The 26,836-nt window shown below is 35.0% G+C and overlaps 1 protein-coding gene across 50 annotated transcripts in view; it reads left to right on the top strand.

Moving 5' to 3' along the window:
* LOC106868006 (uncharacterized) overlaps positions 1-26,836 on the top strand; it is a 553,573-nt gene that overhangs the window by 374,073 nt on the left and 152,664 nt on the right. For 37 of the 50 annotated variants that reach the window (XM_052976095.2, XM_089342623.1, XM_089342596.1 and 34 more), the window contains 6 exons: positions 1,987-2,080; positions 9,584-10,088; positions 12,152-12,324; positions 19,232-19,302; positions 24,693-24,852; positions 26,533-26,566. In XM_052976095.2, coding sequence (XP_052832055.1) covers positions 1,987-2,080; positions 9,584-10,088; positions 12,152-12,324; positions 19,232-19,302; positions 24,693-24,852; positions 26,533-26,566 — 1,037 coding nt within the window. The remainder of the gene's footprint in view (positions 1-1,986; positions 2,081-9,583; positions 10,089-12,151; positions 12,325-19,231; positions 19,303-24,692; positions 24,853-26,532; positions 26,567-26,836) is intronic. The other 13 variants (XM_089342694.1, XM_089342659.1, XM_089342726.1 and 10 more) reach the window with 1 other exon arrangement.

Here is a 26,836-nt window from a genome sequence, read left to right as displayed (position 1 = left end):
TACACAAACATATATATGTATATATATATTCACATGCACACATATATTATATACATATATAGGATACATACATATATTTCTTTTCTGTCTCGCTAAATTATCTTCTATGATAAGCGAAGGTGTGTCTTTGTGTTTGTATTCTTATCTGCCTCACTGAATTGCCCTTTATAATAGATCTTCATGTGTATGTATCTCAGATATCTATTTTTAATCCATTAAATTATCTAATGTAATAAAATGTTGTTTTATGTGTGTGTGTGTATATATATATATCTATCTATCTATCTATCTATCTATCTATCTATATATATATATATATATATATATATATATATTTATGAGTGGACAAATGAAAGAAAGGGCACTCAACACATTTATTGGGAGTTACGTGTATTGTTCAAAACCGTTTCAAAGCCCCTAAAGGATTTCCATTGGCCTGAGGAAACATCCTGTTAGGAGTTTTGAAACTGTAAGTAGCACGGAATCCGACTCAAATTGTTTCGAAATAAATATAGCTATATATATATGTACAGAAAGTTATATGTTAAATTCAAATTACGACAAACGTAAATAAACAAACGAAGTTTGCTTTTAGAAGCGTTGAGATGACTTAGAAAGTTAAAGAAGTGATTTTAAATTCTCAATCGCAGAATAATGCTATTAATATAGCCTGAACAAGATAAACTACCCCTTTTTCGCAGAGAAAAGTGTAGCTCTGCAAAATAGGGGTGGTTTATCTTGTTCAGGCTATATTATTAGCATTATTCTGCGATTGAGAATTTAGAAAGTTATATATTTTCTTTTATCTTCTGTAATATATTTTCTTGTGTGCATGTATGTATGTTTGTTACTTTGTATGTATGTATGCGTGTGCATGTGTATTAAAAAAAAAAAACAAATCTACTACCAGTTTGGAAATGGTCATGCTTGGTATGTGAAAAAGAGATACAGTTAGAAATTCTATACTGTGTACTTCAATGTTAAATATGGGTACACCAGAAATCTTGTGTAATTGCATGTAGGTTGAGAGAGAAGGACTTTGTATGTAGAAGATGCAGAAAATTAGTAAGCATTTTCCACTATAAAGTGGTTGACATTTGGTAGGGCACTCAGCTATAAAATAACTATGTCAAAACTGTGACCATGCTGGGGCACTGAATGGAAGGGTTTAGTTGAACAAATTGACTCCAGTACATACTTTTATAAATCTGATGCGTATTCTATTGGTTTGTTCTGCTGAACTGCTAAGTTACAGGAACATGATCAAACCAACATATTCTGTCAATTAAGCAGTGATGAGAGAACACATGCACGCGCGCGCACGCACACGCACACACACACACACACACACACACACACGCACACTGTTTCCATCTAACAAATTCATTCACAGAGCATTAGTTGACCTGCAGCTAAAGTAGAAGATACTTGCCTAAAGCACTGTGCAATAGGACTGAACCAGAAACCAAATTGTTTCAAAGTGAATTTCTCTGGCCACAAGTAGTATTTCCTAACACCTCCATATGGATATAGGATTTTCCAGCTTCTACTCCAGATTGTTAAATGTGTCTGATTGCATCTACTTCTTACCTTTATTTTCCAAGCTCTAGTGTATGTTGATTGGCCTGTTCTCTATTTAGAAAAGGTTTACAGTTCAAAACAGCTGTGTATCCCATTTCCTGGTGGTTATGAAATTTTCCTGCCTTGCCAACTTACCTGGTTTGTTTGATGGTCGGTTGCCTGAAGTTAACACTGCAAATAGTTAAATCATTTGTGTCACAGAACACCAAGAGTTTTGATTTCTCTATATTCCTGGCAACATATATCTATAATCTCTACATATATCGGAGTAGATTATTGTCAGGGGTAGTCTGAAACTTTTATTTTGCTCAATCTTAACTCTCTGACTGTGGAGCATACATAGAAACCAATGTTGATGAATCATGAATTGTATTGTATTTTATCTTTTATTTTTTGTAATTTTAGAATGTGAAGCCTGACAACCTTCAACGGTATCGTTCGTGCCCGATCCTTGATGCACAAGATAGATGTTCTTCTCCATCAGCTTCTGAAGAATCAGGTAATTTATGTCTTTATTGGCTGACACTGTATTTTATATTACAAACAAACACCCTACAATACAAGATATACACATTATTGAATACATAAAGCTATAATAACTGTATTTGTTTCTGATCATTTGCTGAACATATCTGAAAAATTGTTGACACTGTACTACATGAAATGTACAGTATCACAAAAATTGTTTCAACCCTGCTTACATTTTTTTGATGGAAGTAAGGCTCACATTTTTTTGATGGAAGTAAGGCTCTGTCTAACATAAGGTAGAAAACTCTAATACCTTCTTTTATCATTTCATTTCTAGTCTGTAACAGAATCATTACAAAACTGAGCTTTTCACTCAGAATATTTTCAGTATGATGCCATGAGTTAATGAACCCTAAGCACAGCTAGCACTGCAAAGCATATTTTTACCATCTTACTTTGCTTTCAATTTCACAATCTTTGCAACATTTCATCTATATTACCTCCTTCTGATCAACTTTACGCACTTCACCTTATCTACTGTCTGCAAGAGTAACAAACCTTTGTTCTTTAGGCATTGATAAAGTAAGCATATCACAAATGGCATTTGGGCATAGCTTGCAGGCACTCTTCTGTAGGGTGCCTTACATTGTTGCTACACTATTTAATGTCTCTTTTCCAAAGACCCCTAACAAAGATTGCACATATTTGGAATCATGCAACACCCTGGAGAAATATAACCCAACACATTATTATTTATCATATTTTAGACTTCATCTGAAAAATCAATCTGTTGCAAAAAATCACACACACACACACACACACACACACACACACACACACACACACACACACACACACACACACACACACACTCTCTTTCTCTGTCTGTCTGTCTGTCTGTCTGTCTCTCTCTCTTTCTCTCTCTCTCTCTCTCTCTCTCTCTCTCTCTCTCTCTCTCTCTCTCTCTCTGATTTGAATTTGAATGCATTTTTCTTGCAAACAATTATCCATAAATGCATTATCTGTACTTTTTAAATTATGCCAATAATCACTACTTTCCAGTTGGTAGGAAAAAAAAAATCTCTTCAAATTTCAATCTTTCATTTTCATTCTTACTTCTATCAAAAGTTATTAAAAAAAAAAAAAAAGGTAACACATTAAATTATCACCACCACCATAACTTCACCAAGGTTGACCTTGTCTTTCATCCTTCCAAAGTCGATACAAGTACCAGTTAAGTACCAAGATCAATATAATCAACAATATACACCATTCAAAGCAGTATGCCAGCCAACCAATGATTGAGGCCAGTAAAAGAATAAAAGAAAGAATGGTAATAGATACATGTATATATATATGGAGGAAAAAAACTCAGATTGATTATATTACACATCAGTATCAAAAATATTAGTCTGGGCCTGTTTTATAGCATTATTTATAGATTTATTTTGTCATTATTACCTATCAGTTATTGGCAGAATCATTAGTATGTCAGACAAAATTCCTTGCAATATTTCGTTTCAAATCTTTATAGTCTAGTTTCAAATTCTGGCAGTTCAGCCTTGTCTTTCATTTTTCTTGGGTCTATAAAATATTGTACTTGCCATGTACAGGGATCAGTTTAATCCCTTAACTTTTTCCTTCATATATGGGGACTTGTACTTATGCCAGAAATTTTCATTACTCATCTGTATAAAAATTATTATTTGAGACCTGTTCTATGAGCATTAGTACCCTGTTATTATTACCCATCAATATAAAACCAAAAAAATGTTAGTGTACTCCTGTATTATTCTGTTATGGAGAGGTCAAATGACAAAGATAATTTGTTTGTACTATGAATTGAATTTTTCTTCTACTCTCTCTTACTTGTTTCAGTCATTTGACTGTGGCCATGCTGGAGCACCGCCTTTTAGTCGAGCTAATCGACCCCAGGACTTGTTCTTTGTAAGCCTAGTACTTATTCTATTGGTTTCTTTAGCTGAACCGCTAAGTTACGGGGATGTAAACTACCAGCATCGGTTGTCAAGCGATGTTGGGGGAACAAACACAGACACACAACCCCACCCCCCACCCCACACACACATATACATATATATATATATATATATATATATATATATATATATATATATATATATATATATATATATACGATGGGCTTCTTTCAGTTTCCGTCTAGCAAATCCACTCACAAGGCTTTGATCGGCCCGAGGCTATAGTAGAAGACACTTGCCCAAGGTGCCACGAAGTGGGACTGAACTCAGAACCATGTGGTTAGTATGCAAGCTACTTACCACACAGCCACTCCTAAAATATTTACTACGATCTATAATAGAAATTATGTGACTTTGAATTTATGTAATATTACTTTTTCTCATTTATATCATCATCATCATCATCGTTTAACGTCCGCTTTCCATGCTAGCATGGGTTGGACGACTTGACTGAGGACTGGTGAAACCGGATGGCAACACCAGGCTCCAATCTAAATTTGGCAGAGTTTCTACAGCTGGATGCCCTTCCTAACGCCAACCACTCAGAGAGTGTAGTAGGTGCTTTTACGTGTCACCTGCACGAAGGCCAGTCAGGCGATACTGGCAACGGCCACGCTCGAAATGGTGTCTTTTATGTGCCACCCGCACAAGCCAGTCCAGGGGCACTGGCAACAATCTCGCTCGAAAATCCTACGGAAGCCAGTCAGGCGGTACTGGCAACGGCCACGCTCAAAATGGTGCATCTTATGTGCCACCCGCACAAGAGCCAGTCCAGGGGCACTGGCAACGATCTTACTTGGCTTGCCGGGTCTTCTCACGCACAGCACATTTCCAAAGGTCTCGGTCAGTAGTCATTGCCTCGGTGAGGCCCAATGTACGAAGGTCTTGCCTCACCACCTCAGCCCAGGTCTTCCTGGGCCTACCTCTTCCACGGGTTCCCTCAACTGTTAGGGTGTGGCACTTTTTCACGCAGCTATCCTCATCCATTCTCACCACATGTCCATACCAGCACAATCGTCTCTCATGCACACCACAACTGATGCTTCTAATGTTCAGCTTTTCTCTCAAGATACTTACACTCTGACGGGTATTCACATTGACATTACACATGCAACGGAGCATACTGGCTTCATTCCTTGCGAGCTTACGTATGTCCTCAGCAGTTACAGCCCATGTTTCACTGCCATGTAGCATGGCTGTTCGTACACATGCGTCATACAGTCTGCCTTTTACTCTGAGTGAGAGTCCCTTTGTCGCCAGCAGGGGTAAGAGCTCTCTAAACTTGGCCCAGGCTATTCTTATTCTAGCAGCTACACTTTCAGCGCACCCACCCCCACTACTAACATGGTCGCCCAGATAGCGGAAGCTATCAACTACCTCTAGTTTTTCACCCTGGAATGAGATAGAAGTTGTTTCCTGTTTGTTTACAGTGTTTATTGCACCTGAACATCTGCCACAAACAAAAACTAACTTCCTAGTTAACCTGTCTTTGATGTTGCTGCACCTCTTATGTGTCCATAGCTTGCACCGGCTACATCTTATAGAGTTACTACCTACTCCTTTTCTACATACTGAGCAGGGCCATCTACCTGAAGGGGTTTGTGTTTTATCTACCTTCCTACTTATTAGGATTTTGGTTTTAGCTAGGTTGACTCTAAGGCCCTTCAATTCTAGACCTTGCTTCCACACCTGAAACTTCTCCTCTAGTTCTGATATATATATATCTATATATATAAAAATGAGAATGTCTGTCTGTCTGTCTGTCTGTGTGAATCCCTAAAACTCGAGAACTACGCAACCAATTTCATTCAAATTTTACACATGCCTTACTTAGGGTTCCAGTTGTGTTTTAGTCAAAAAAATTTTTAACTTCTTGCAGAGTTCGAGCCCACGGCAACATAATATCTCCTCCACTATTTAAGTATTACGTGTCAAAAGTGAAACAAAAACACTCATGTCAAATACTTTCACTTTAAAAATGAAACTATTTCACTAACTGAAACAATCACATTTCGATACTGTAATGACAGATACTTTCACAGAGAGAGAAAGAGAGAAAGAGAGAGAGAGAGAGAGATGTATATGTATATATATACATGTATATGTATACCATTTCGATACTGTAATGACAGATACTTTCAGAGAGAGAGAGAGAGAGAAAGAGAAAGAGAAAGAGAGAGAGAGAGAGAGAGATGTATATGTATACATATAGATGTATATGTACACGGATATGTATATATATATATATATATATATATATATATAGATCTATATGCATACATGTATATGTATACATATGTGTAGATGTATATATATATATATATATATAGATGTACATGTAATATGTACATATATACATATATACATGCATACAGATATCTATACATATATACACCCATCACACACACATACACATGCACACAAACACACACATTAGTCATTTGTTTTCTTATCCAAAACTACGTCAAAAGTACTGAATGGATCTTTATGAAATTTGGAAATTATATTCTTTGCATAACGGCCATAACTCCCATGAAAATTCATATATTTTTGATGTTGATGAAATTTTAACCCCAACATAACAGATGAACATTATTTGTAATTCAACGGTACAACAGTGTAAGACTACCCTTTCAGATATACTTACATTGTGATTTCTGCAATGTGGTGCATAAATTGTCAAGTAAATGAGACGCATCTTTGCCTCCACTGATTCACTTGCAAAGTGTTGAGTAAAATTATTTCGTTGCAGACCTCCGGCCATTTTGTTCTGTTGTTAATTCTGTAGATGACCTCAAACACAAAGTTTTTCCCAACTTTAAACAAAACTACCAAAATCACAATTGGTTATGTGAAAGAGCAATATTAGCTCCAAAAAACGTAGGTGTTACAAAAATTAATCAACACCTGATGCATTCTCTTCCCGGCAATCTTCAAACTTACAAGTCTGTTGATACAGTTCCAGATACAAATGAAGTGGTGAACTATCCTCCTGAATTTCTCAATTCGTTGGAGCCTCCAGGACTACCTCCCCACATATTATCACTTAAAGTTGGAACGCCTGTTATGCTGCTCCGCAATCTGGAACCACCAAGACTTTGCAATGGAACACGACTCGTGATAAAGAAAATGATGTCACATGTTATCGAGGCTACCATTCTTTCTGGATGTGCAAAAGGGGATGACGTCTTTATTCCAAGAATTCCTCTTACTCCATCAGGAGCAGACATTCCTTTTACATTCAGAAGACTAGAATTCCCCCTTCGTGTGACTTTTGCCATGTCCATAAACAAATCTCAGGGTCAAACACTGTCTGTAGCTGGTCTTCTCTTGGAAGAGCCCTGCTTCTCACATGGACAACTGTATGTTGGCTGCTCAAGAGTGGGCAGCAAAAAAACCTATTTGTATATGCTCCACAAGGGAAAACAAGGAACATTGTTTACAACGAGGTGTTATAATCACAACAGCAAGAAAGTATGTACATGATCACCTTCTTTTACGAAACTTCATTGACTTTCATATATTTATATTGATATACATATATATACGTGTGTTTGGGTGCGTGTGTGTATATACATCTCTATATATAAAGATGATGCGTAGTCTAGACGGCGTTTTTAGATTTCATTATTCTCTTTAACCCGGGCAACGCCGGGTATTTCTGCTAGTATATATATATATCCTGCCATAGAAACCTTGCCGAATCAGATCAGAACACCTGGTGCAGCTCCCCAGCTTTCCAGTTTTCAGTGAAACCATCCAAACCATGCCAGCATGGGAGCGGATGTTAAATGGTGATGATCACAAATTTGCCTTATGCCTCTCTCTCCAATTTCACATTTAGGCTTTTATATCTTGGATAGTAACTCAAATATATTGGTTCTTTTTGTCAGTCTTCACAATTCCAAGACATTTTCGCAACCACCACCACCACCACCACCATTACTGCCATTCTGTCACCCCACCTCTTCATCATCATCAGTTATGGATTGAACAAAAGCTTCTTTTCATTCTTCTCACCATTGAAGCTGCCAATGGTAGAAGTGACAATAGTTTGTTAGATGACTTGTATGTAACAATATAAATTAAATCTTCTAATTAAAAGAAATAGTATTGATTTCTCTGGGTTTTTTTTTGTTATTAATTAACAGACACAGACACAGTGTGTGGCTAAGAAGTTTGCTTCACAGCCATATGATTTTGGGTTCAGTCCCATTATGCAGTACCTCAGGCAAGTGTCTTCTACTATAAGACTTAGCTGACTGATTCCTTGTGTCTTTGTGTTTGTCTCTATTGCATTGGCAACCACTATTGATTTGTTTATATCCCTGTAACATAGCTGTGCAACAAAAAGAGACTTATAAAACAAGAACCAAGTTTTAAAAGTTAGTTCAGAATTAATTTGAATGACTAAAACTCTTTAAGGTGTCTTATCATGACTGTAGTCCATGAAGGCACATGACTGTATGGTTAGGGTGTCGGGCTCACAATCATGTGGTAGTGAGTTTGATTCCCGGACAGGGCTGTGTGTTGTGTTTTTGAGCTGTAGAAATGAGTTGTGATGTCACTGGTACCAAACTGTATCAACTTTTGCCTTTCTCTTAGATAACATTGGTGGTATGCAGAGGGTATGCATGGGTGACTATTAGTCTTCCATAAATAACCTTGCCCTGACTTGTGTCTCGGGGGGGAACTTTGTAAGTGCAATCTCATAGTCATTTATAACTGAAGGGACCTTTACCATTTTATCATGGCTGTAGTCCAGTGAGTGCAGCATAAAAGAACAATCTACGAGACTGCTTATTGTCATTCTTCCAATTATCATTAGTATTATATCATCATCTTCACCACTATTACCCTCATCATCAGAACAGCTAACACTATCACTGGTCTCAGATTGAGACCTAGTTGGACCCCTAAGGTAATAGGTTTTGGGGGCCCTTATGATTTTGCTACACATTATAAAATATAGAGGGCTTCATTAAGTCTAGAGCTCCCAAACAGTTTGAGGAGACCGCAAACCTTAAAAGGGCTTTAGTAGACTCCAAGTGACTCAGTTAAATATAATGGCTTTAAATGAACATTTAAATGTACATTTAGATGTAAAAAGGCCCAATATGTCAGAAGAAGGCTGAATAATTTTAAAATAACTTTTTTTTTGTATTAAAAAACATTCAAACAGGTAAAAAAAAAAATACTTGATTGCTGTAAATATATTTTTTAATTTTTAACTCCAAGTTTTAGGCTTTTCTGAGTTAAAGGGACCTCTAGACCATGGCCCATATTAGCCCATACGTGAAACTGTCCCTGACTATTGCCAATAATTTTAAAACTGTTGTTGTCACAACCACCACCAAGACTATAATTATTCAACACTATCAATACCATCTGTATTACCATAAAAACCTCTACTCTCACCCTTTGCTGCTATTTCACTAGCTTCACCAACACTATTATTTCTCTTTTTACCATTAGTATTCTGACCGCTTTTGTGTTTTTTTTAATATTCAGTAAGGTTTCATATGCTTACTTTACAGTTCATCACAGATCAATGCTGGACTTGGCTCCTGGGGTTGAACGGCAACCTGTCTACAGTGACGCTGTCTTCGCACCGGACCTTTCAGGAAATTTATTGAATTCTGGTTTGTATAACGACTACGGACCTGCCTGTGGTGCAGCGGATGTTAATGATTCTGGTGTCCGTATCTGCATCAATGGAGTCACTGTGGGTAACTCATCTGAGAATTTGGCTGTGTCCACTGCGCCTACAACAGAAAACAGTTTCACATCTGCTGTAAGCGAACTAGTGAAATCAACCGCTGAATGTGTTCATGGCACAGAAGGACGATTTGTTTCTGCTGCTGGCAGAGATAAAGAGGATTTTGATCCTGGTCCTGTAAGTGCTGGATATGGGGAGCATGTTGGCTCAGGGGCTCACAAAGAAATTCGTGGCCATCAAAGAACTCATTCAGAAATCCCTAAATCCCATAGGAACCTAAATTATATCCGGTCAACCATGGCTTCATCACTCAGTGGGAAAAGGTAAGTCAATATCTGAAACCTTTAAAAAGTATTTGAATTATTATTCTTAATGTTTTTTATTGTTGTGGCTGTTGATTGAAGCACTTCAAATCTTCAGCAGCTGAGCTGTTTCTTTATTGGAAGCCACTACTGTCATAAGAATGGTGCTTGTGTTTGTTATTTTAACATGGTTTTTACAGCTGCCAACTTCTTTACAGGCTGTACTAGGTGCATTCTCTCTTGGCACAATCACTGGAGAGGTTACCAAGTCCTTGGTATAACAGGACTAAAGAAACTCCTTAACCTTATAATTTTTTTCACTTGTTTACTCTCAATTTTACACTATGTATTTGGTCCTTTTTTTTGTTTTGTGGTACCAACATTAGAGAAGGTGTCAAGTTCTTGGTAAGACAAAGCTAAATAGACCTCTCAATATTTTCCTCTGCTCATTCACCAAATCACCCTCTAAAGTATACTAGGATGAGCTGGGGTTAGGTGGAGTGGGGTGGGGTCATTGGCATGTTGCATTGGCACCAGCACAGGTGCCAGGTGCTATGTTGCACTTCAAGTTTCTCAAGATGCAGTATGGATAAAATCATGACATAATGAGGTGTATTAATAGTTTGTAGTAGTTTTTATTATTCATGTATAGAGTGGGGTTTGGTTGGAAAAATAATATGGGCATGAGCATGGTGTGAGATCCCACCACCTGCTCTCTTGCTTTTCCGTAGTTATCGGCTTCCAGTTTTTAATTTCATCAAGCTTAATGGTGTCACAGGGCCTATGAACGCCATAAGCAATGTCCTTATTAAAACACACACACATGAACACAGTCATAGATAGAGGTAGGTATGGCTATGTGGTTTAGAAGTTCTCTTTGCAGTCATGCAATTTCAGGTTTAGTTCTTCTCTGCAGCACTTTTGGTAAGCATCTATTATTGCCCCAGATCAACCAATACCTTGTGCATGAATCTTGTGGACAGGAACTGTAGGAAGCCCATTGTGTTTGTGTGTGTGTGTTGTTTTTTTTTTGTATGTATGATTGTGTGTTTGTTTGTATGTATATGTGTGTATCTAACTTGATGCCCCTGAATCATACAACAGGACACATCCCTGTTTTTGTGCTCAAGTCATCGGTTGGATAAAATATCTGACCATGGTAACCAACAATGGTAGTCCATAATCCCACAAAATGTCTTAATACCAAAGGAGTTCAGGTGGCTCCTGAGGCCCTTGAGAGTGTCAAGCCTCAAAGCTATAGAGTAAAACAGAGAGGATCAGAGACCTGAACGTGAGCCATCATAACCTAGCAGTTTTAAAACTAGGGATTGATAAAATTACAACAAGACTGAACTATGTACTGGTGCTAGTAGGAGCCAGTAGTATAGCCATTGCTGTAGTCCAATGACTGAAACCTGTAAAAGAATAAAGTGTATGCTTGCATGTATGGGTGTGTATGAATGTGTGTGTGTGTGTGTGTGTGTGTGCATGCACTGACATGAAATGGTTAACCCTTTTGATACCAACCTGCTTGAGATGGTCCTTAGTTCTAAAACCTACCATCAAAATTGTATTTTAATTTATGTGCCAAACACGTCTTAATAGCAACGAAAAACATTAATTCAAGTAATCCTTCATTATTTTCAATATTAATTGAAATAAAGTCAGTAAATTTCAAAAGAAATATAACAAAAAGGTTAAAGTAAATCAGCATTCAAAACAAAAATACTCTGTAGTATTGAATTTCCTTTGAATTAAGGTCCTTTATGCAAAAGTTGGCATTATCATTTGGTCCTTATAAGAGAGATCAACACAAAGAAAATGTCCCAGACAAAGTCCTAGGGTCAGTATGATAAAAAATGAAGACAACACTCAAGCTTGTTTGCAGTCTTAAGATGAAAGAAAAATTGAGATTTTAGTTTGAAGCCTTTTCCTACATGAATAAAGTACATATCTAAAAACTAAATGTACACATTAAAAGCTACATGAGGTTGTAAGTTGTTGATGTAGTTGATTTGTTGTCCTTGGTAAAGAAAAAACAAAACAACCCCACTATCATAATCATTTTGTTTTTTTGTTTCTAGCCATAGTTTGAATAGCCTAACTGGAGCAGAGGAATCTGATGAAGACTCCTTTCATGATGCCAGAGAGAACCCAACGCCAAGTCAATCAATGATGAACTTAAGCACAATGCCATCAGATGCCATTCAGGGACACCAGAGGAGCATCAGTTCCGGAGATGCTTATTCTTCTTATGGTAAAAAAAACCCCCCAAAAATGTTATATGTTCTACATAATAATTGTGTGTAGTTGTTGTTGTTGTGCCTTAAATTGGGCTTGATTAAGCTGACATAGTATTAGTTATTCCAGCTGCTTCTATCCTGTCTTAATTTGAGTTGTCTTGATGTATCTAGAATTACATTATCCAGCATATCATGATTTAAAAAAAAAAAAATTAGTGAAATGTGCTCTGAGAGAAGTCTGGTTGTTGTGTCTAGCAGGTTTAGAGATGTTATTGATGAGTCCTGTATGTTTGTTAGTGGAAGGTCGGGTTTGAAATTAATGAAATATCTTGTGTGTCGTTAACAAGAACTCTTGTACATGTACAATTGTACCTCTGTGCCTATCTGCATAGAGGTGTGGATTAGTCACACAGTAATAGTTTCTCTTCTAGGTTATATATATAAACATGTCTCACCAAAGTATGGGTGCAATTATGCCGTTGTATTTTGCTTTATAGAAATGTCTTTTTATTATATTTCTAACTAAAATACATCTTTATGAGCTTCATTTACATTCTAAAATATTTGCGAACTTTGTTTGGTTTTCTGAAACAAAAATAATATTTTTGTTTATTATTATATGAATTTGGCATTTGGAATAGAAGTTATTAAAAAAAAGATTCTTGTATAAAATTTATGGCATAAATTTTGTCTTGGAACTACTGTATTTAGAAGCAAGCACAATGAAATGTAAACTTACTAAAATTTTTTGTTCCAAAAATGTAAAATGAATTATTTATATTTTGCTGGGAAATACATGTGCGCGCGTGCACATACGCATGCACACACGCATACGCACGCGCGCACACACACACACACACACACACACACACACACACACACACACACACACACACACACACAAAAGAAGAATTGTGCACATTGTAGGATTTTTATTTGAACACGAGCGCACATAAATAGGTAAATAGCCAGAAATACTGGGATTTATCAGCGTAATTGCTGAAAGCTATAACATGGAATAAATTCACATGCACTTACACACATAATAATGATTCATTAATACAAAAAAATTACTCATATAGTTCTGCTGAATTTGTCAGGTAAATATCATTTTAAAAATGAAATGGAAATGAAGTAAATTTGAAATAACATATTTAACAAAAATTAATTTATATATATATACAGAAACATTTCTATCATGGAAAGTTCCAGAATGCACATTGGAAAGTTTTTTCAATTGGTTGTCCACTGAGTGCTTTCCTTTTCTGGTCATGGCTTTCTTGGCACAGTCTCTTGCAAACATTGGATTTTCCTATTTTGTGGGGATTGGAAAAATTCAGAGAATATCTCATCTGCAAACTTTTGCCTTCCTTTCAGCAGTTACTTATTATTTTTATTTATTATAGCCTCCCCTCAGTTGCATTGTAACATCTGCTCAGAAAAACATATAGTCACATTGCTTTTGAGCCCCTTAAAATTTGGTGCTAAAATTGCATTCACAGCACTTGTCACCACTTATTACATAGTCTAATAATTGCCTAATAATTCATTATCTGATTCATTTGATCTCTACTACTCATGAAGTTATTGCTATCAAGGTTTACAAACAGTAGCTTATTTCCATTTACATGTGGTTGAGCAAAAGTGAATAGAAATTTGTCTCTTGTCCTTAATGTGAGTGCTAGCAAAGTTTCTTTTTGCCTCTTTTCAGTTTTGCTATTTTTATATCCAACTGCTGTCCTTTTCAATTTGCATGTTTATGTTGCTATGGCTTTTAAGTGTGTCGCAAATTTGACTGAAATGAAATACCAGTTAAATAAATAATATATGGCTTTGGTTAGGATATGGAAATGGCAATTTCCATACCTTTAGCCATGCTGTTTTGCACCACTGTCTTCTTAATCATGTAAAAATTGAAACCCTAGCAGTACTCAATATTCATGCTCTGTAGGTTTGTCTAGCATTTATTGCCAGAAACTTATCCAGCCTTTATACTACACTATCCCTTCATTGATCAACCTGGTTAGTAATAGGACTTAAATGCTCTTTGTACAATTTTTAAGTAAATAAGTAATTCTGAATCTTTCTGCTGAAACTTTGCTCCATTTTCTTCTTGTGTTTCATTTTCTCTTCTTCCGGTTATTTTTATTTGTCTCTTCAATTTCTTACTCTTAAACTCTTACTCTTTTGCTTTCCATTAATCTCACTGACCCACTTGCCCACTTCTTCTTTTCTTCTCTTCTTCACTGTCTACATACATAGATCCCTCTGTGCTTTTTCTCCCTATCAAAATCTGCCTCTGCCACCTCACTTCATTTCCCAAAGCCTCTCACACCTTCATTGTCATATACAAATTTATTCCTTCTTTCCTTTCTTCCTTGTCATTACTGGAACATCCTTTGATCAAAGGCTTTGGAGCAGTAACCACCCAGTCATTTTGGACATACTGTGCATCTATAGCTACATTATCCAGTGTGTTCTCTCATTTTGAAGATAGTGGTGTATGAATTGAAGAAGATTAGGATAATCTTTCTAGCATATGAAGCAACCAGAGAGAGGCACCCTTACTGTCTTGGTCACTTATTGCTTAACTGAAAAAAGAGTAGCACAACGGTTTCACAATTTGGCACTTTTCTGCTCTGTTATTTAATTTGTTCATCTGAAGCCATGGGCGTAATTAATATCAGCCTGTTCTTTTTATTCGATTTCCTGTTATACTTGGGAGATCAAATCTGAGGATTAGTATGCCCCATGAACAAGTCTATGCTGAATCACAACAAATAGAGAAATGCTGTTTACTTGTAGGCTCCATGTAGTTCATTTCTGCACAAAGAAATCAATGTTATGATGATGATCATGTAGAAAGGTAGTACAAATAGGTGGTATGGATAAATAGAGGCTTTTTTAACATTGCGAATATCACTTTCTTGTTGTCATATGAAAATGGCCATTGAAGTATTTGATCGAAATCAAGGAATCCATTTTCCTCTTAGTTTCTGGCTGAGATTTGTTTGTTATTTGTCAAAAAGACTGAGTATATTTTTATGAGAGTCTGGAAACAGCACGCAGGTTATTTGAGTCAAAGTATTGATGAGTGTAGATTTAATCAGGATAGCAGCTAATTTATATATTAGAATTCTAATTGTAAAACACAAATTCAAACTAACTGTTTTTATGTACATGTGTATATATAAGTTCATGTATAAATGTTTGTGTATTTAAATGTTTGTGTATTTAAATGTTTGTCTATTTAAATCCAATTTGCATGAATTTTGTTTAAATATTGTGTTTGCTTATTTGTTCATTAACAAATTATTTTTATTTTTTTGCTCATTAGAGTTTTCTTCTTCTTTGGGTTCTAAGTTTGTTACATATTTCCTCTCTGTTGTTTAGTGCTGAACTAGCTGCTTAGCATATTAGTTGTGTGGCCTTATTTAGACTTCCTTATTCACAATTGTTTTGAATATCCTTGCATCTCTTGCTTTTTCTTTTTTTTTCCCTTTCGCTGCTGTCCATTTTTCTTTACATTTGTTCTCATTACATTTCATTGACAAATGTTTGGTTTTGTAAAATTTTTCCCTTTTTTTTCTTCAAAATTTTAAATTTTTTTTATTTTTCAATCATTTCAATATTATTTTTTAGTATATACTACAACCACTACTACAATAACTATTTACATATTTTCTATGTGATGTTTGAAATTTGGAACAGTTACATATGCCAAGTGTGACATGGCTTTTCTTCATTCATTTCATTTATATTACCTGTACAATGTTTAATCTTGTTGAAAGTTTAAAAAAATTATCTAATTAATTTTTTAAATCACTCATTTTCATTTTACTTCTTTTTATATTCATTGCTTTAAATTTTTTTCTTTTTGCTTTCCATTATTTTTTGCCTTATTAACAATGCTTATATTTTTCTCTTGCTAATGATGGTTGTTTTTCATTTTAATGCCTGTATTTTTTTTCATCCTCTTCATTCATTGTTAGACACAAGGATCTACAAAGTATATGTACTTATATGTGTGTGTGTGTGTGTGATAATGAAATCAAACCAAGTAATGATATTTTGAATGCATTTAATACATATGTCTCAGATCATTTCACAGCATATAAAAAGAGATTCATCTCTTATGTGAGATCTTTCTCAGTTAAGATATTTCAAAATATGACTTCATTATTATACATTTTATGTCTCCATACCATTGTAAGCTCACCAATCCTTATTCCATTTACACAACTACTCGCTCAAGGATTTGGAATGGGTTGGTTTATCATACTCAAATTGGAAAATTCTGATAACTTGCATTGCTTCTTAGTGTAACATGAAATACATACATATATATATATATAAACAAAATGCATGTGTGTTTTCTGCAATGATTTGAGAAGCAGTGATAAGTGATCACTATGTATTGACTAATGAGAATAGTAAAATATTGGGGCTTGAACTCACACCTCTATATATTTCTGATAAGTGTGCTATCATTACCCCCAACATATCCACTCACTTCTTCCCATTAGATTTAAAAACTATAATTTCATATTGTTGTTTGTTAAACAAACAAGCATGTGTGTTTTCTGCAGTGATTTGAGAAGCGGTGATGAGTGACAATTCTGCAAATAATAATATTATTTTATAAGCATATATATATATATATATATGTAAATATATAAAAACAAAAAGATAAAGAGAGCAAAGGTAAGGTTGGAGAAGTATTTTATGGATAGAGTCTTACAGCTGTTTCTGGGAAGATCCAGTACTTCCCTTCATCGGAGACAGAAAAAATAAAGTAATCTATTATTATATCCATAGGCGGATATTTTTAATATGAAGTGGTAAAGAGTGTGATGTGCTGAAAAAAGAGAGAACAGTACTTGAAGTGTAGTTTCGTTCCAGTGATAAATATCTGTGTAGAAATCCGTGCAAAGTAATCCTTGTGTGGATAATCGGAAATTTATGTTGGAGCGAAAGTTGATATAGCATAGATAGCAGAGGTATATATATTCCATATTGCAATGGATTTTTGCTTGTTTACTTGAAGAATGGCCAAAGGTCAAGTCATGAAGACAGAATGTGAAAGGGGATAGAGGAGAGATAGAGGCAAAGGATGGTAGCAATATATTTATGGTCAGTTGGTCTTAACAGGGTAGAGGGGATGAGCATATAGAGTGAAGGAGGAATAGGGGGATGATGTTAAAAGGTCTAATGAGGAGGAAGGAATGCCTGTGTGTAGTTTATAGGTGGTGTGGGTATGCGTGATAAACCAAGGACAGAGATAAAGGGAAGGGATGGGTGGGAAAGGTAGTTAGTAGTATCATATTTTAGGATGCTGCCAAGCCTATTTATAGATGGTGGAAAAGGATTGAAAGAAGTGACATAGTCTGTATGCGTAGGTGGTGTTCTTGTGAATTTGAGAATAGAAGAAATAGATTTGGTGGTAAATGTGTGGTGAGATGATCGAAAGGAAATAATCCTATTCAAAAGATGGTGAAAGATGGATGTTTTTGCCAGATATATATATATATATATATATATATCTTGTCCATGTCTTTTGATGCTTGACTGAAATATATATAGGCATGCCCATAAACATATACAAATATACGTACACTATGCATGCTTACATGAACTGAAGGTATGGTTTATTTAGTTAAGAGTCAATATCATGTTGTTTATAGTGACAGCTTGCGAACACTCACTCCATTGAATGTGCTACAAATATTTTATCCACATTTAACACTGACAATCTTTTAGAAGTCACTTACAAAGATCATCATTACATTCTGAACTTGGCATAGTCATTTAAGTGAAGCTGTTTCACTTGGTCATCTCACAAGTCAGGACAGTTTCATTTTTGCCTTGGCATGTTTCTTAAGATTTGGGTCTTAGAACTTACAACCACCTCTGAGGTGTTTGTTAGTGCTTTGACTTATACAAAAACTGGGAGGGAGGAAATACTGGGGATTGAGCCATTGGGTGGGGGTAAAAAAAAACTTGAATTACTTAGGTTCAGTTAAAAAAATGTATTAAAAAATTCAGTTTTAGGGATGAATCAATTGCTTGAGAAATTGGGTAAATTTACCTATTTTATATCTTTATTTTAGAGTTGGTGCCATTTCACATGGAATTAAAACTTTCATAGTTGTGATTTTTATCATTAATCAAATTCCTATGATAATTAAGTGATAAAACCAGAAGTTGTGTACTTTCATTCTTTTCATGTACATTTTCAATTTTGTCAGACACGATAGAAAAATATCTTTCTTCCTGACTATGGTTTTATATTAAAGAGATGATGAAATGGTGAGCTGAAAAAGTTCTTAGCACACTAGACAAAATGCTAAATGCCATTTCTGGTTTTACATTCTGAAATGCCACTGAGGTCAACTTTGCCTTCCATCCGTCTGGGGTTAATAAAAGAAGTACCAGTTGAGTATTGGTGTCAGTGTAATTGACTAGTTCCCTCCTCAAAAATTCCAGGCATTTTGCCTCTAGTAGAAAGGATATTAAAGGAATGATCAATTGGTAGTGTTAATTCCTTGTTTACTTCTTAAACCACAATACCTAAAGCCTAAGAAATTTGTATCTCATCTTGAAGTATAACCTCAATAAAATTGTTCATCCTGATACATTATCATCATGCATTATGCTTCTTCTTATATTGCACACAATGCTTTGATAAATAGTTGGCAAAAATAAAATTTAGTTATTTATAATTAGTCACATGCTTGTACTAATGAAAATGAATCTAACCAATTTATTCTTTCAGGTGTGTTTTAACCCATTTGGTAGACTGCTGCGGCCAACACTTTAATTAGTGGCGAGCAATAGAATATTAACAAAATCACATATTGCTGATGAATTGCCTCCCAGTTTTGGGAATCTATTAGTTTTATTTGTTTAATTTGATTACAGGTCAATCTGCATATACTGATAATAAACGTCCACCAAGTTGGCCTTTAACTGCTATGTTTGACTACCGAAAGGTAATAATTCTTTCAAACATTCATGTGTATCTTCAATACGATTTGTCTCTGCCAGTCAGTTTTAAAATACAAATGGATTTTTTTAAATGTATTTAATGGCATAGTTATTATCTGTAAATGTGTTTTATTCTTTGATAAATACGGTTAAAAATTATAATTTGAAATTAGTTATTTTTATTCACATGTGTGGTGAGAAGTTTGCTTTCCAACTGCATGGTTTCAGGTTCAGACCTACTCCACCTCTGGCAAGTATCTTCTACTAAAGCCTTGTGGATGGATTTGATAAACAGAAACTGAAAGGGGCCCATTGTATATATATGCGTGTGTGTGCACGTGTGCATCCAGCTGTAGAAACTCTGCCAAATTTAGATTGGAGCCTGGTGTTGCCATCCGGTTTCACCAGTCCTCAGTCAAATCGTCCAACCCATGCTAGCATGGAAAGCGGACGTTAAACGATGATGATGATGATGATGATATATATTTATATATATATATATATATATATATATATATATATATATATATATATATATATATATATATATATGTGTGTGTGTGTTTGTTAGTCTGCCACCACTACTTGACGACCTTTGTTTTACATCCCTATAACTTAGTGGTTAAGCAAAAAGAGAGAGATAGAATAAGTACCATGCTTATAAAATTAATTACTGGTGTTGATTTGTCAAACTAAAACCCATCAACGTGGTATCCCAGCATGACTGCAGTCCAATTATATGCCTGTAATAAATTATTGTTTTCCATTTCATATTAATCAGAGTTTAAAAAGAAATTGTTTAATTTTCAAGTTGTTTGTTCAAGTTAGACTTAAGAGTTTATTCACATTCAGAAAGCTGAAGACAAAAGTTTTTGTCCAGATGACTTTGTATGAATATCATCATCATCATCGTCGTCGTCGGTTAACATCCGCTTTCCATGCTGGCATGGGTTGGACGGTTTGACTCAGGACTGGCGAGCTAGAAGGCTGCATCAGGCTCCAATCTGATTTGGCATTCTACAGCTGGATGCCCTCCATAACTCCAACCACTCTGAGTGTAGTGGGTGATTTTACGTGTCACTGGCATGAGGGCCAGTCAGGTGGTACTGGCAAAGAAAATTAAGAATGGGATTTATACATTGATAAAGTATAAATCATAAAGTAAATACAATTGTAGTTTCAAATAAGAATTTATGATGTAAACTCATTAGGATCTTGTAAAGAGTTGCTGGCACATGAATGTGATTATGTAATCTGATTAAATCAATCAAATCAAATTACTTATAACTAAATCAAATTATTTATAAAATGCTCATCCATAGAAAATACTTTTGAGTGAAAGCTTTGCAGAGTCTATCAAATTTGCTGTTCAATTTAAAGTACAAATTTAATAAGTGATTATTATGTATAGTTAACTCCCTTATGTAAATCTTTACTTATGGAAGGAATGAACTATAGATAATAATAATAACAATAATAATGATAATAATAATAATAAACTCATTATATACTGTGCTCGGTTGCACTACAACTCATCAGAAAAAGAAAGCAAAGGCGACGAGCTGGCGGAAACGTTAGCACACCAAGTGAAATGCTTAGCGGTATTTCGTCTGCCATTACATTCTGAGTTCAAACTCCGCCGAGGTCGACTTTACCTTTCATCCTTTTGGGGTCGATAAATTAAGTACCAGTTACGAACTGGGGTCGATGTAATCGACTGAATCCCTTTGTCTGTCCTTGTTTGTCCCCTCTATGTTTAGCCCCTTGTGGACAATAAAGAAATTAAAAAAAGAAACCAAAGCTGCATGAACAATACACAGAATATGCACAGGAAGTGAATAGTGAAAAAAAAAAAAAAGTGGTGAGCATCAGGTGTACTGTTGGCAGATTACAGGCAGAATGGAAGTTTTGAAGATTGTAGTGTCTCTACATCTAACAAGTGATGCATGTAGTTTATTCCATGCTCCAGCAGTTCTGAGTGTGAAAAAATGTCTCCAAAAGTCAAGGGTGCTGTGTTGTTTTAATGCTGAATAAGTTTCTGTAGCAGATTGGAAGTAAATCATCTCTTCTATTGAAAGATTATGCATTTTCCCTAAAGATAAGGGGAGTAATACATTTAATCAAATTAAATGTATTACCTGGAAAATATAAAGAAATATATCAGTTTGAGATGTAGTTGTGAACCTTATCATTTAACATTTTCTGCACTTTTTTATATTGACTTTGAAATTACTGTATTTTGTGGCATACACCAAAATCTACAGCCAAGATAGGTAGGTTGATTTATACACCCTAACAACCTTGAAAGACCAAAAATTCCATGTGAAATGCTACTGGATTTGGAAAGATTATGATGATGTTCAAAAGTTTACACTATAAACTGTATCAATTTGTATGATGAAAAATACAGCAGAACCTTTTATTCAGTTAGTAATATTTGCATATTAGGATACAGTTAATTGGTTGTACCTATGATAAGCTATGATCTGAAATCATTCCTTATTGTTATTAATTATTTAAAAAATTTTTTACCAAAGGTGCTGGAGTAGCTGTGTGGTAAGTAGCTTGCTTACCAACCACATGGTTCCGGGTTCAGTCCCACTGCTTGGCACCTTAGGCAAGCGTCTTCTGCTATAGCCTCGGGCCGACCAAAGTCTTGTGAGTGGATTTGGTAGACGGAAACAGAAAGAAGCCCATCGTGTATATATATATATATATATATATATATATATATATATATATATATATATATATATATATATATGTATGTATGTATGTATGTGTGTCTGTGTTTGTCCCCCCAACATCGCTTGACAACCGATGCTGGTGTGTTTACGTCCCCGTAACTTAGCGGTTCGGCAAAAGAGATCGATAAAATAAGTACTAGGCTTACAAAGAATAAGTCCTGGGGTCGATTTGCTCGACTAAAGGTGGTGCTCCAGCATGGCCCCAGTCAAATGACTGAAACAAGTAAAAGAGTAAAAGAGTAATGCTTAACACTAAGTAATTACAGTGTTAAGCTCTTTAGTTGTAGGTCAAGGATTCAAGTTATATTGCATATATTACACTATGCTGTTGAGAAATGTACTCTAATCCACTTGTGTTGGTTTAATGTTAGCTCTGTTGTCTCTTTTCCTACCTTGATCCTCACTCAGACCATCTCTTCTACCCTGGACTGCAACCTATTGCAAAGGTCATGGGCTCCATCTCTCCTCCTATAACAATGATAATAATCCTTTCCACTAAAGGTACATGGCCTGAAATTTGGGGGAGGGGACTAGTCGATTACATTGATCCCAGTGTTTCACTGGTACATAGTTTATCAACTCCAAAAGGATGAAAGGCAAAGTTGACCACAGCGGAATTTGAACTTGGAATGCAAAGAGCCAGAAGAAATGTTGCTTAGAATTTTGATTGATGTGCTAACAATACTGTCATGTCACCACCTTGATGATAATAATAATAATAATAATAATAATAATAATAATAATAATAATAATCCTTTCTACTATAGGCACAAGGCCTGAAGTTTGTGGGTGGGGACTAGTTGATTAAATTGACCTGTGTTTCACTGGTACTTAATTTATCAGCTCTGAAAGGATGAAAGTCAAAGTCGACCTCAGCAGAATTTGAACTCAAAGCGTAGTGGCAGCTGAAATACCACTAAGCATTTTGCCCAACATGCTAAAAATTCTGTCAGCTCGATGCCTTAAAAAAAAAAAAAAAAAATAATAATAATCCATTTGACAAGAGGTATCCTCCTCCTCCAGTAATAATAATTTAATGTCCATTTTTCCAAGCTTGCATGAGTCAGATGGAATTTGTTGCAGTGGATTTCCTATGGCTTGATGCTCTTCTTGTCATCCACTCTCACCTGTTTCCAAGTAAGGTAATATTTTCCCATGACCAGACATGTTTTCACGGAAGATCGGAAATGAAGGACACCACATGTATGAGAGTGACACTCTTTCACAAGTATCACGCGAAGTCAAGACAAGGAGACAGTATACCCCCCCCCCCCCCCCCACACGCACCTTCTAGTTTCCATCTACCAAAACCACTCACAAAGCTTTGATTGGACCAGGACTATAGCAGAAGTCACTTGCTCAAGATACCATGCAGTGGGAAACAAACTTATTACCGCACAGCCATACCTGTGCATCATTTTGATAAATAACTTTCTTGGAGAAATTATTGTCAGATTTTGTCAGTTTGCAGTTGTTAGTAATAGATAAAAGTAAGTGTGTATGTTCAGTAGTCAAGTGGAAGGCTAGAAATAGCTGTTAAGATAATGTTGAGTTGTATGAGAAGAATTAGAGTGATAGGAAATTGTTTAGAATTCTCTGGTGACTTTTGCTGAGAGAGGGCAACATTGATAGAAGTTGATAATTATTTTGTATCTTTATACGCATTTATATCCCTTTCTGCAACACACAGATGTGGAATATTGTTTAATTTAACTGTTTAAAAATCTTTTGGGGATGGACTGCATTTTCCATTTTCTCTTAGTTTGTAATACTTTTTGTATTAAAACAATTTTGTATAAAAACAATTCTGAGAGTGAATTTCCAATTGAAAATTGTTATAGTTTATTGATACAAAGGAATCTGAAGACAATTTTTCAGAACATTTACCATATTTTCTGGCATACAAGTCAGCACATTATATAATATAAACATGTAGTGTAAACATTGTCCCTATCTTTCCATCTCTTATATTTCACATGGAATTTTTGGTCCTTCAAAGTTGTCTTGGTGTATAAGTTGACTTACCTTGTTTTGGCTGAAAATAAGCTGTGAAAATTTCAACTTTTTAGCTAAAAAATATGGTTTTGTACCAAATATCTTATTTGCACAGTGATTTTGAATAACAAGAACTTAAGCCCTTTGATTTTCTTTTCTTTTTCTGAATAAATACATTGACTGGCAAATAACTCCTTCAAATGTACTCACTGCAGTTGGAACAGCTACTCTTGTGTGGGTCTATAGTACTACAGTAGAAGATGCTCTATCACCAAGACTGAAACATGGCTTTCTATAAGTCTGGCATCATTAAACTAACAGATTCCACTAACAAATACCCAATCTATTTAGCTAGGCTTATGTTAAATTGTTACTTATGGAATAGCATCAGAATAGTATCAATAGCATGGTAAAATAAATCATAATGTGTATTGGCTAAGAGTAAAGTATAGCCAATGGTGGAATATGAACTGTTGTTATCTATTAAGCTTCCATCCTGCTGACTTGAGACCAGCTGCGACTATCCTTAGAAAACAGAATAAGAACAAGGGAGAGAAATGAGAAAGTTTACAGAAATTTTTTGAAATTATTTTCTTCAGACATTTCAGTTAATTGTATATTATTTCCAATGTATTTACTTTCATATTTTGTAGATTATGGAAAACAACTCTGCATCTTTGCCTTCTCCTGATGCAGTAGACTCCCCAGACTCTGTATTTGTATCTAATTACCCTTTTCCTGCTACACCTAGTGTGAACTTTGCTAAATCCTCATCAACATCATGTCTTCCTGCTGCCAGAGATGGTTCCAAGGGTAACTGGCAATAATTCTGTTGTTTCAGTATTTGCTTCTTCACAGTGTTAAAGATAAACACAATTTTGCAGTTTTACATCTTGAATGACCATTTGTGGTTGAAAAATATGGTTTCAAACTTCTTTGTTTTTCAGGCTTTGCTAAAATCACTTCACTCAGATGATTGCCAGTTTTTATTTAAATGCTGTTCCATATTTCATTCTATAAGTTTAAAAGTATAGATATATATAATATGTATTTCCAAACACATATTTATTACTTTTCAATAATCAATCGACTCTTTAACTGTGAAATTAAATTTCATCATTATATTATCTCTGTAATGATGTTAAATATCTACCAAATACTAGAATTGATATTTTCTCAGCAAAAAATCGTTTTCAACATGGCAGTTTTTAATAGTCTTAAGGAAGATAAATGTGTAGCTTAACAGTGTTCAGCTCTCAATCATAAGGTTGTGGAATCACTCCTGTTCTTACAACAGGAGGATGACCAGAACAACTGTGATAGCTGTGTTAATGTTCTAGATCTTTGCTTCATGGACTCTTTGTTTTATTTATATACCATTATGTTTATGTGTTATATCCCCAGTATAACAACTTTTTAGTTTACCTTTGAAATTGCTGCTTTCTTAATAAAGCAGTTCTACAACTTTTTAGATGAATTTAACAAACATAGTACAGCTAGCCATCACTTATAAGTGAGTATGAGTTCGCAGTATGTCCCATGCTTTTGCTAATTGTTTTAGATGTCTATGTCATCATGAATAAGCACACATTCTCTCTCAGCTACTTCAGCCTTTACCTAGTGGAACATCCAGAATGTGACAGAAAGAGAAAGAAGGCTGTTCTAGCCTTCCTTCTCTCTCTGTCACTGTTCTAGCTCTGACTGGTACTCATTAAAGATAAATAGATTAAAGTAACATAAAATGATATGCCTTGATCAAAGATATAACATGCTACCCTATCCAAGAATTGAACCTCCAACGTTATGATTGAGAGCTGAACACTTTGCTAGGCCACACGTCTTCAATTTGTTAGTAGTACCCTTCAAATATAAATGGCTTCATACTGAATTTGGCCTGAATAGAGACCATAATGCAGTTATCAGTATTAAAATACCCATATGTACAAAATACATAAATTAAAAGGAAACAGCAATTATATCTATTATTTAAAATCTCTGGATATAATGTAACTTATATTAACCTTGAATATATAAATCTGAAGATTTATATAACTTAGTTTTGCAGACATAGTGACTGTTTTTTGTAAATAATTTAAATGACTATAACATGAATTACAGTAACTGATTTTGGCAATCTTTCCCAGCAAATAATTTTACCCAACCATTGTTTTTTGTTTTGTTACAATGAAAATAATTTTGTTTTACTTTTCACTTTCATCAAATTTATTTTATATTTTTCACATCTACTTTTCCACCCGTGTTCTTTTTTTTTTTAACACTTAAATCTATACAAACATAAACACAAAAATATGTTTATTGGTATTTGTAGTAATGGTTGTAGTAAATAATATAATGATATTTCTTTTGATTGAAGTTTTTTTTTTTGTTTTTTTAATGTAAAGAAATTATGTGTAAAAACATATAAAACACATTTTCTCTTCTGTGTCAATATTATTCCTTCAAAATACAATATTTCATATATTTAACTTTCAGGGGTAATACCACAGATGAAAAGACAACACAAACAGTATGTATTTCTTCATCCACTGCATGCATCAATTTTTTTTGGGGGTTTTTTTGAGTCCATTCATTCATTAGAAAAGTTTGTATGCAAGAATGAACATTTGCTTTCTAGAAATTTCCTCCCTTTGTTACCTATGCACCTACATTGGAAATATTCATGCATATACATCTGGACATGGTTTAAAGTAGTTATTCAACCAGTTTTTCATCTCTGGCCATCTCTGTTAGTTTCCTACCTGCTCTTCAATTGCACTCACTCTTCCATTAGTTCTTA

This window comes from Octopus bimaculoides, chromosome 2 (assembly GCF_046866305.1).
Source record: "Octopus bimaculoides isolate indiv1 chromosome 2, ASM4686630v1, whole genome shotgun sequence".
Classification (NCBI taxonomy): domain Eukaryota; kingdom Metazoa; phylum Mollusca; class Cephalopoda; order Octopoda; family Octopodidae; genus Octopus; species Octopus bimaculoides.
This window is presented reverse-complemented; position numbering and strand designations above follow the sequence as displayed.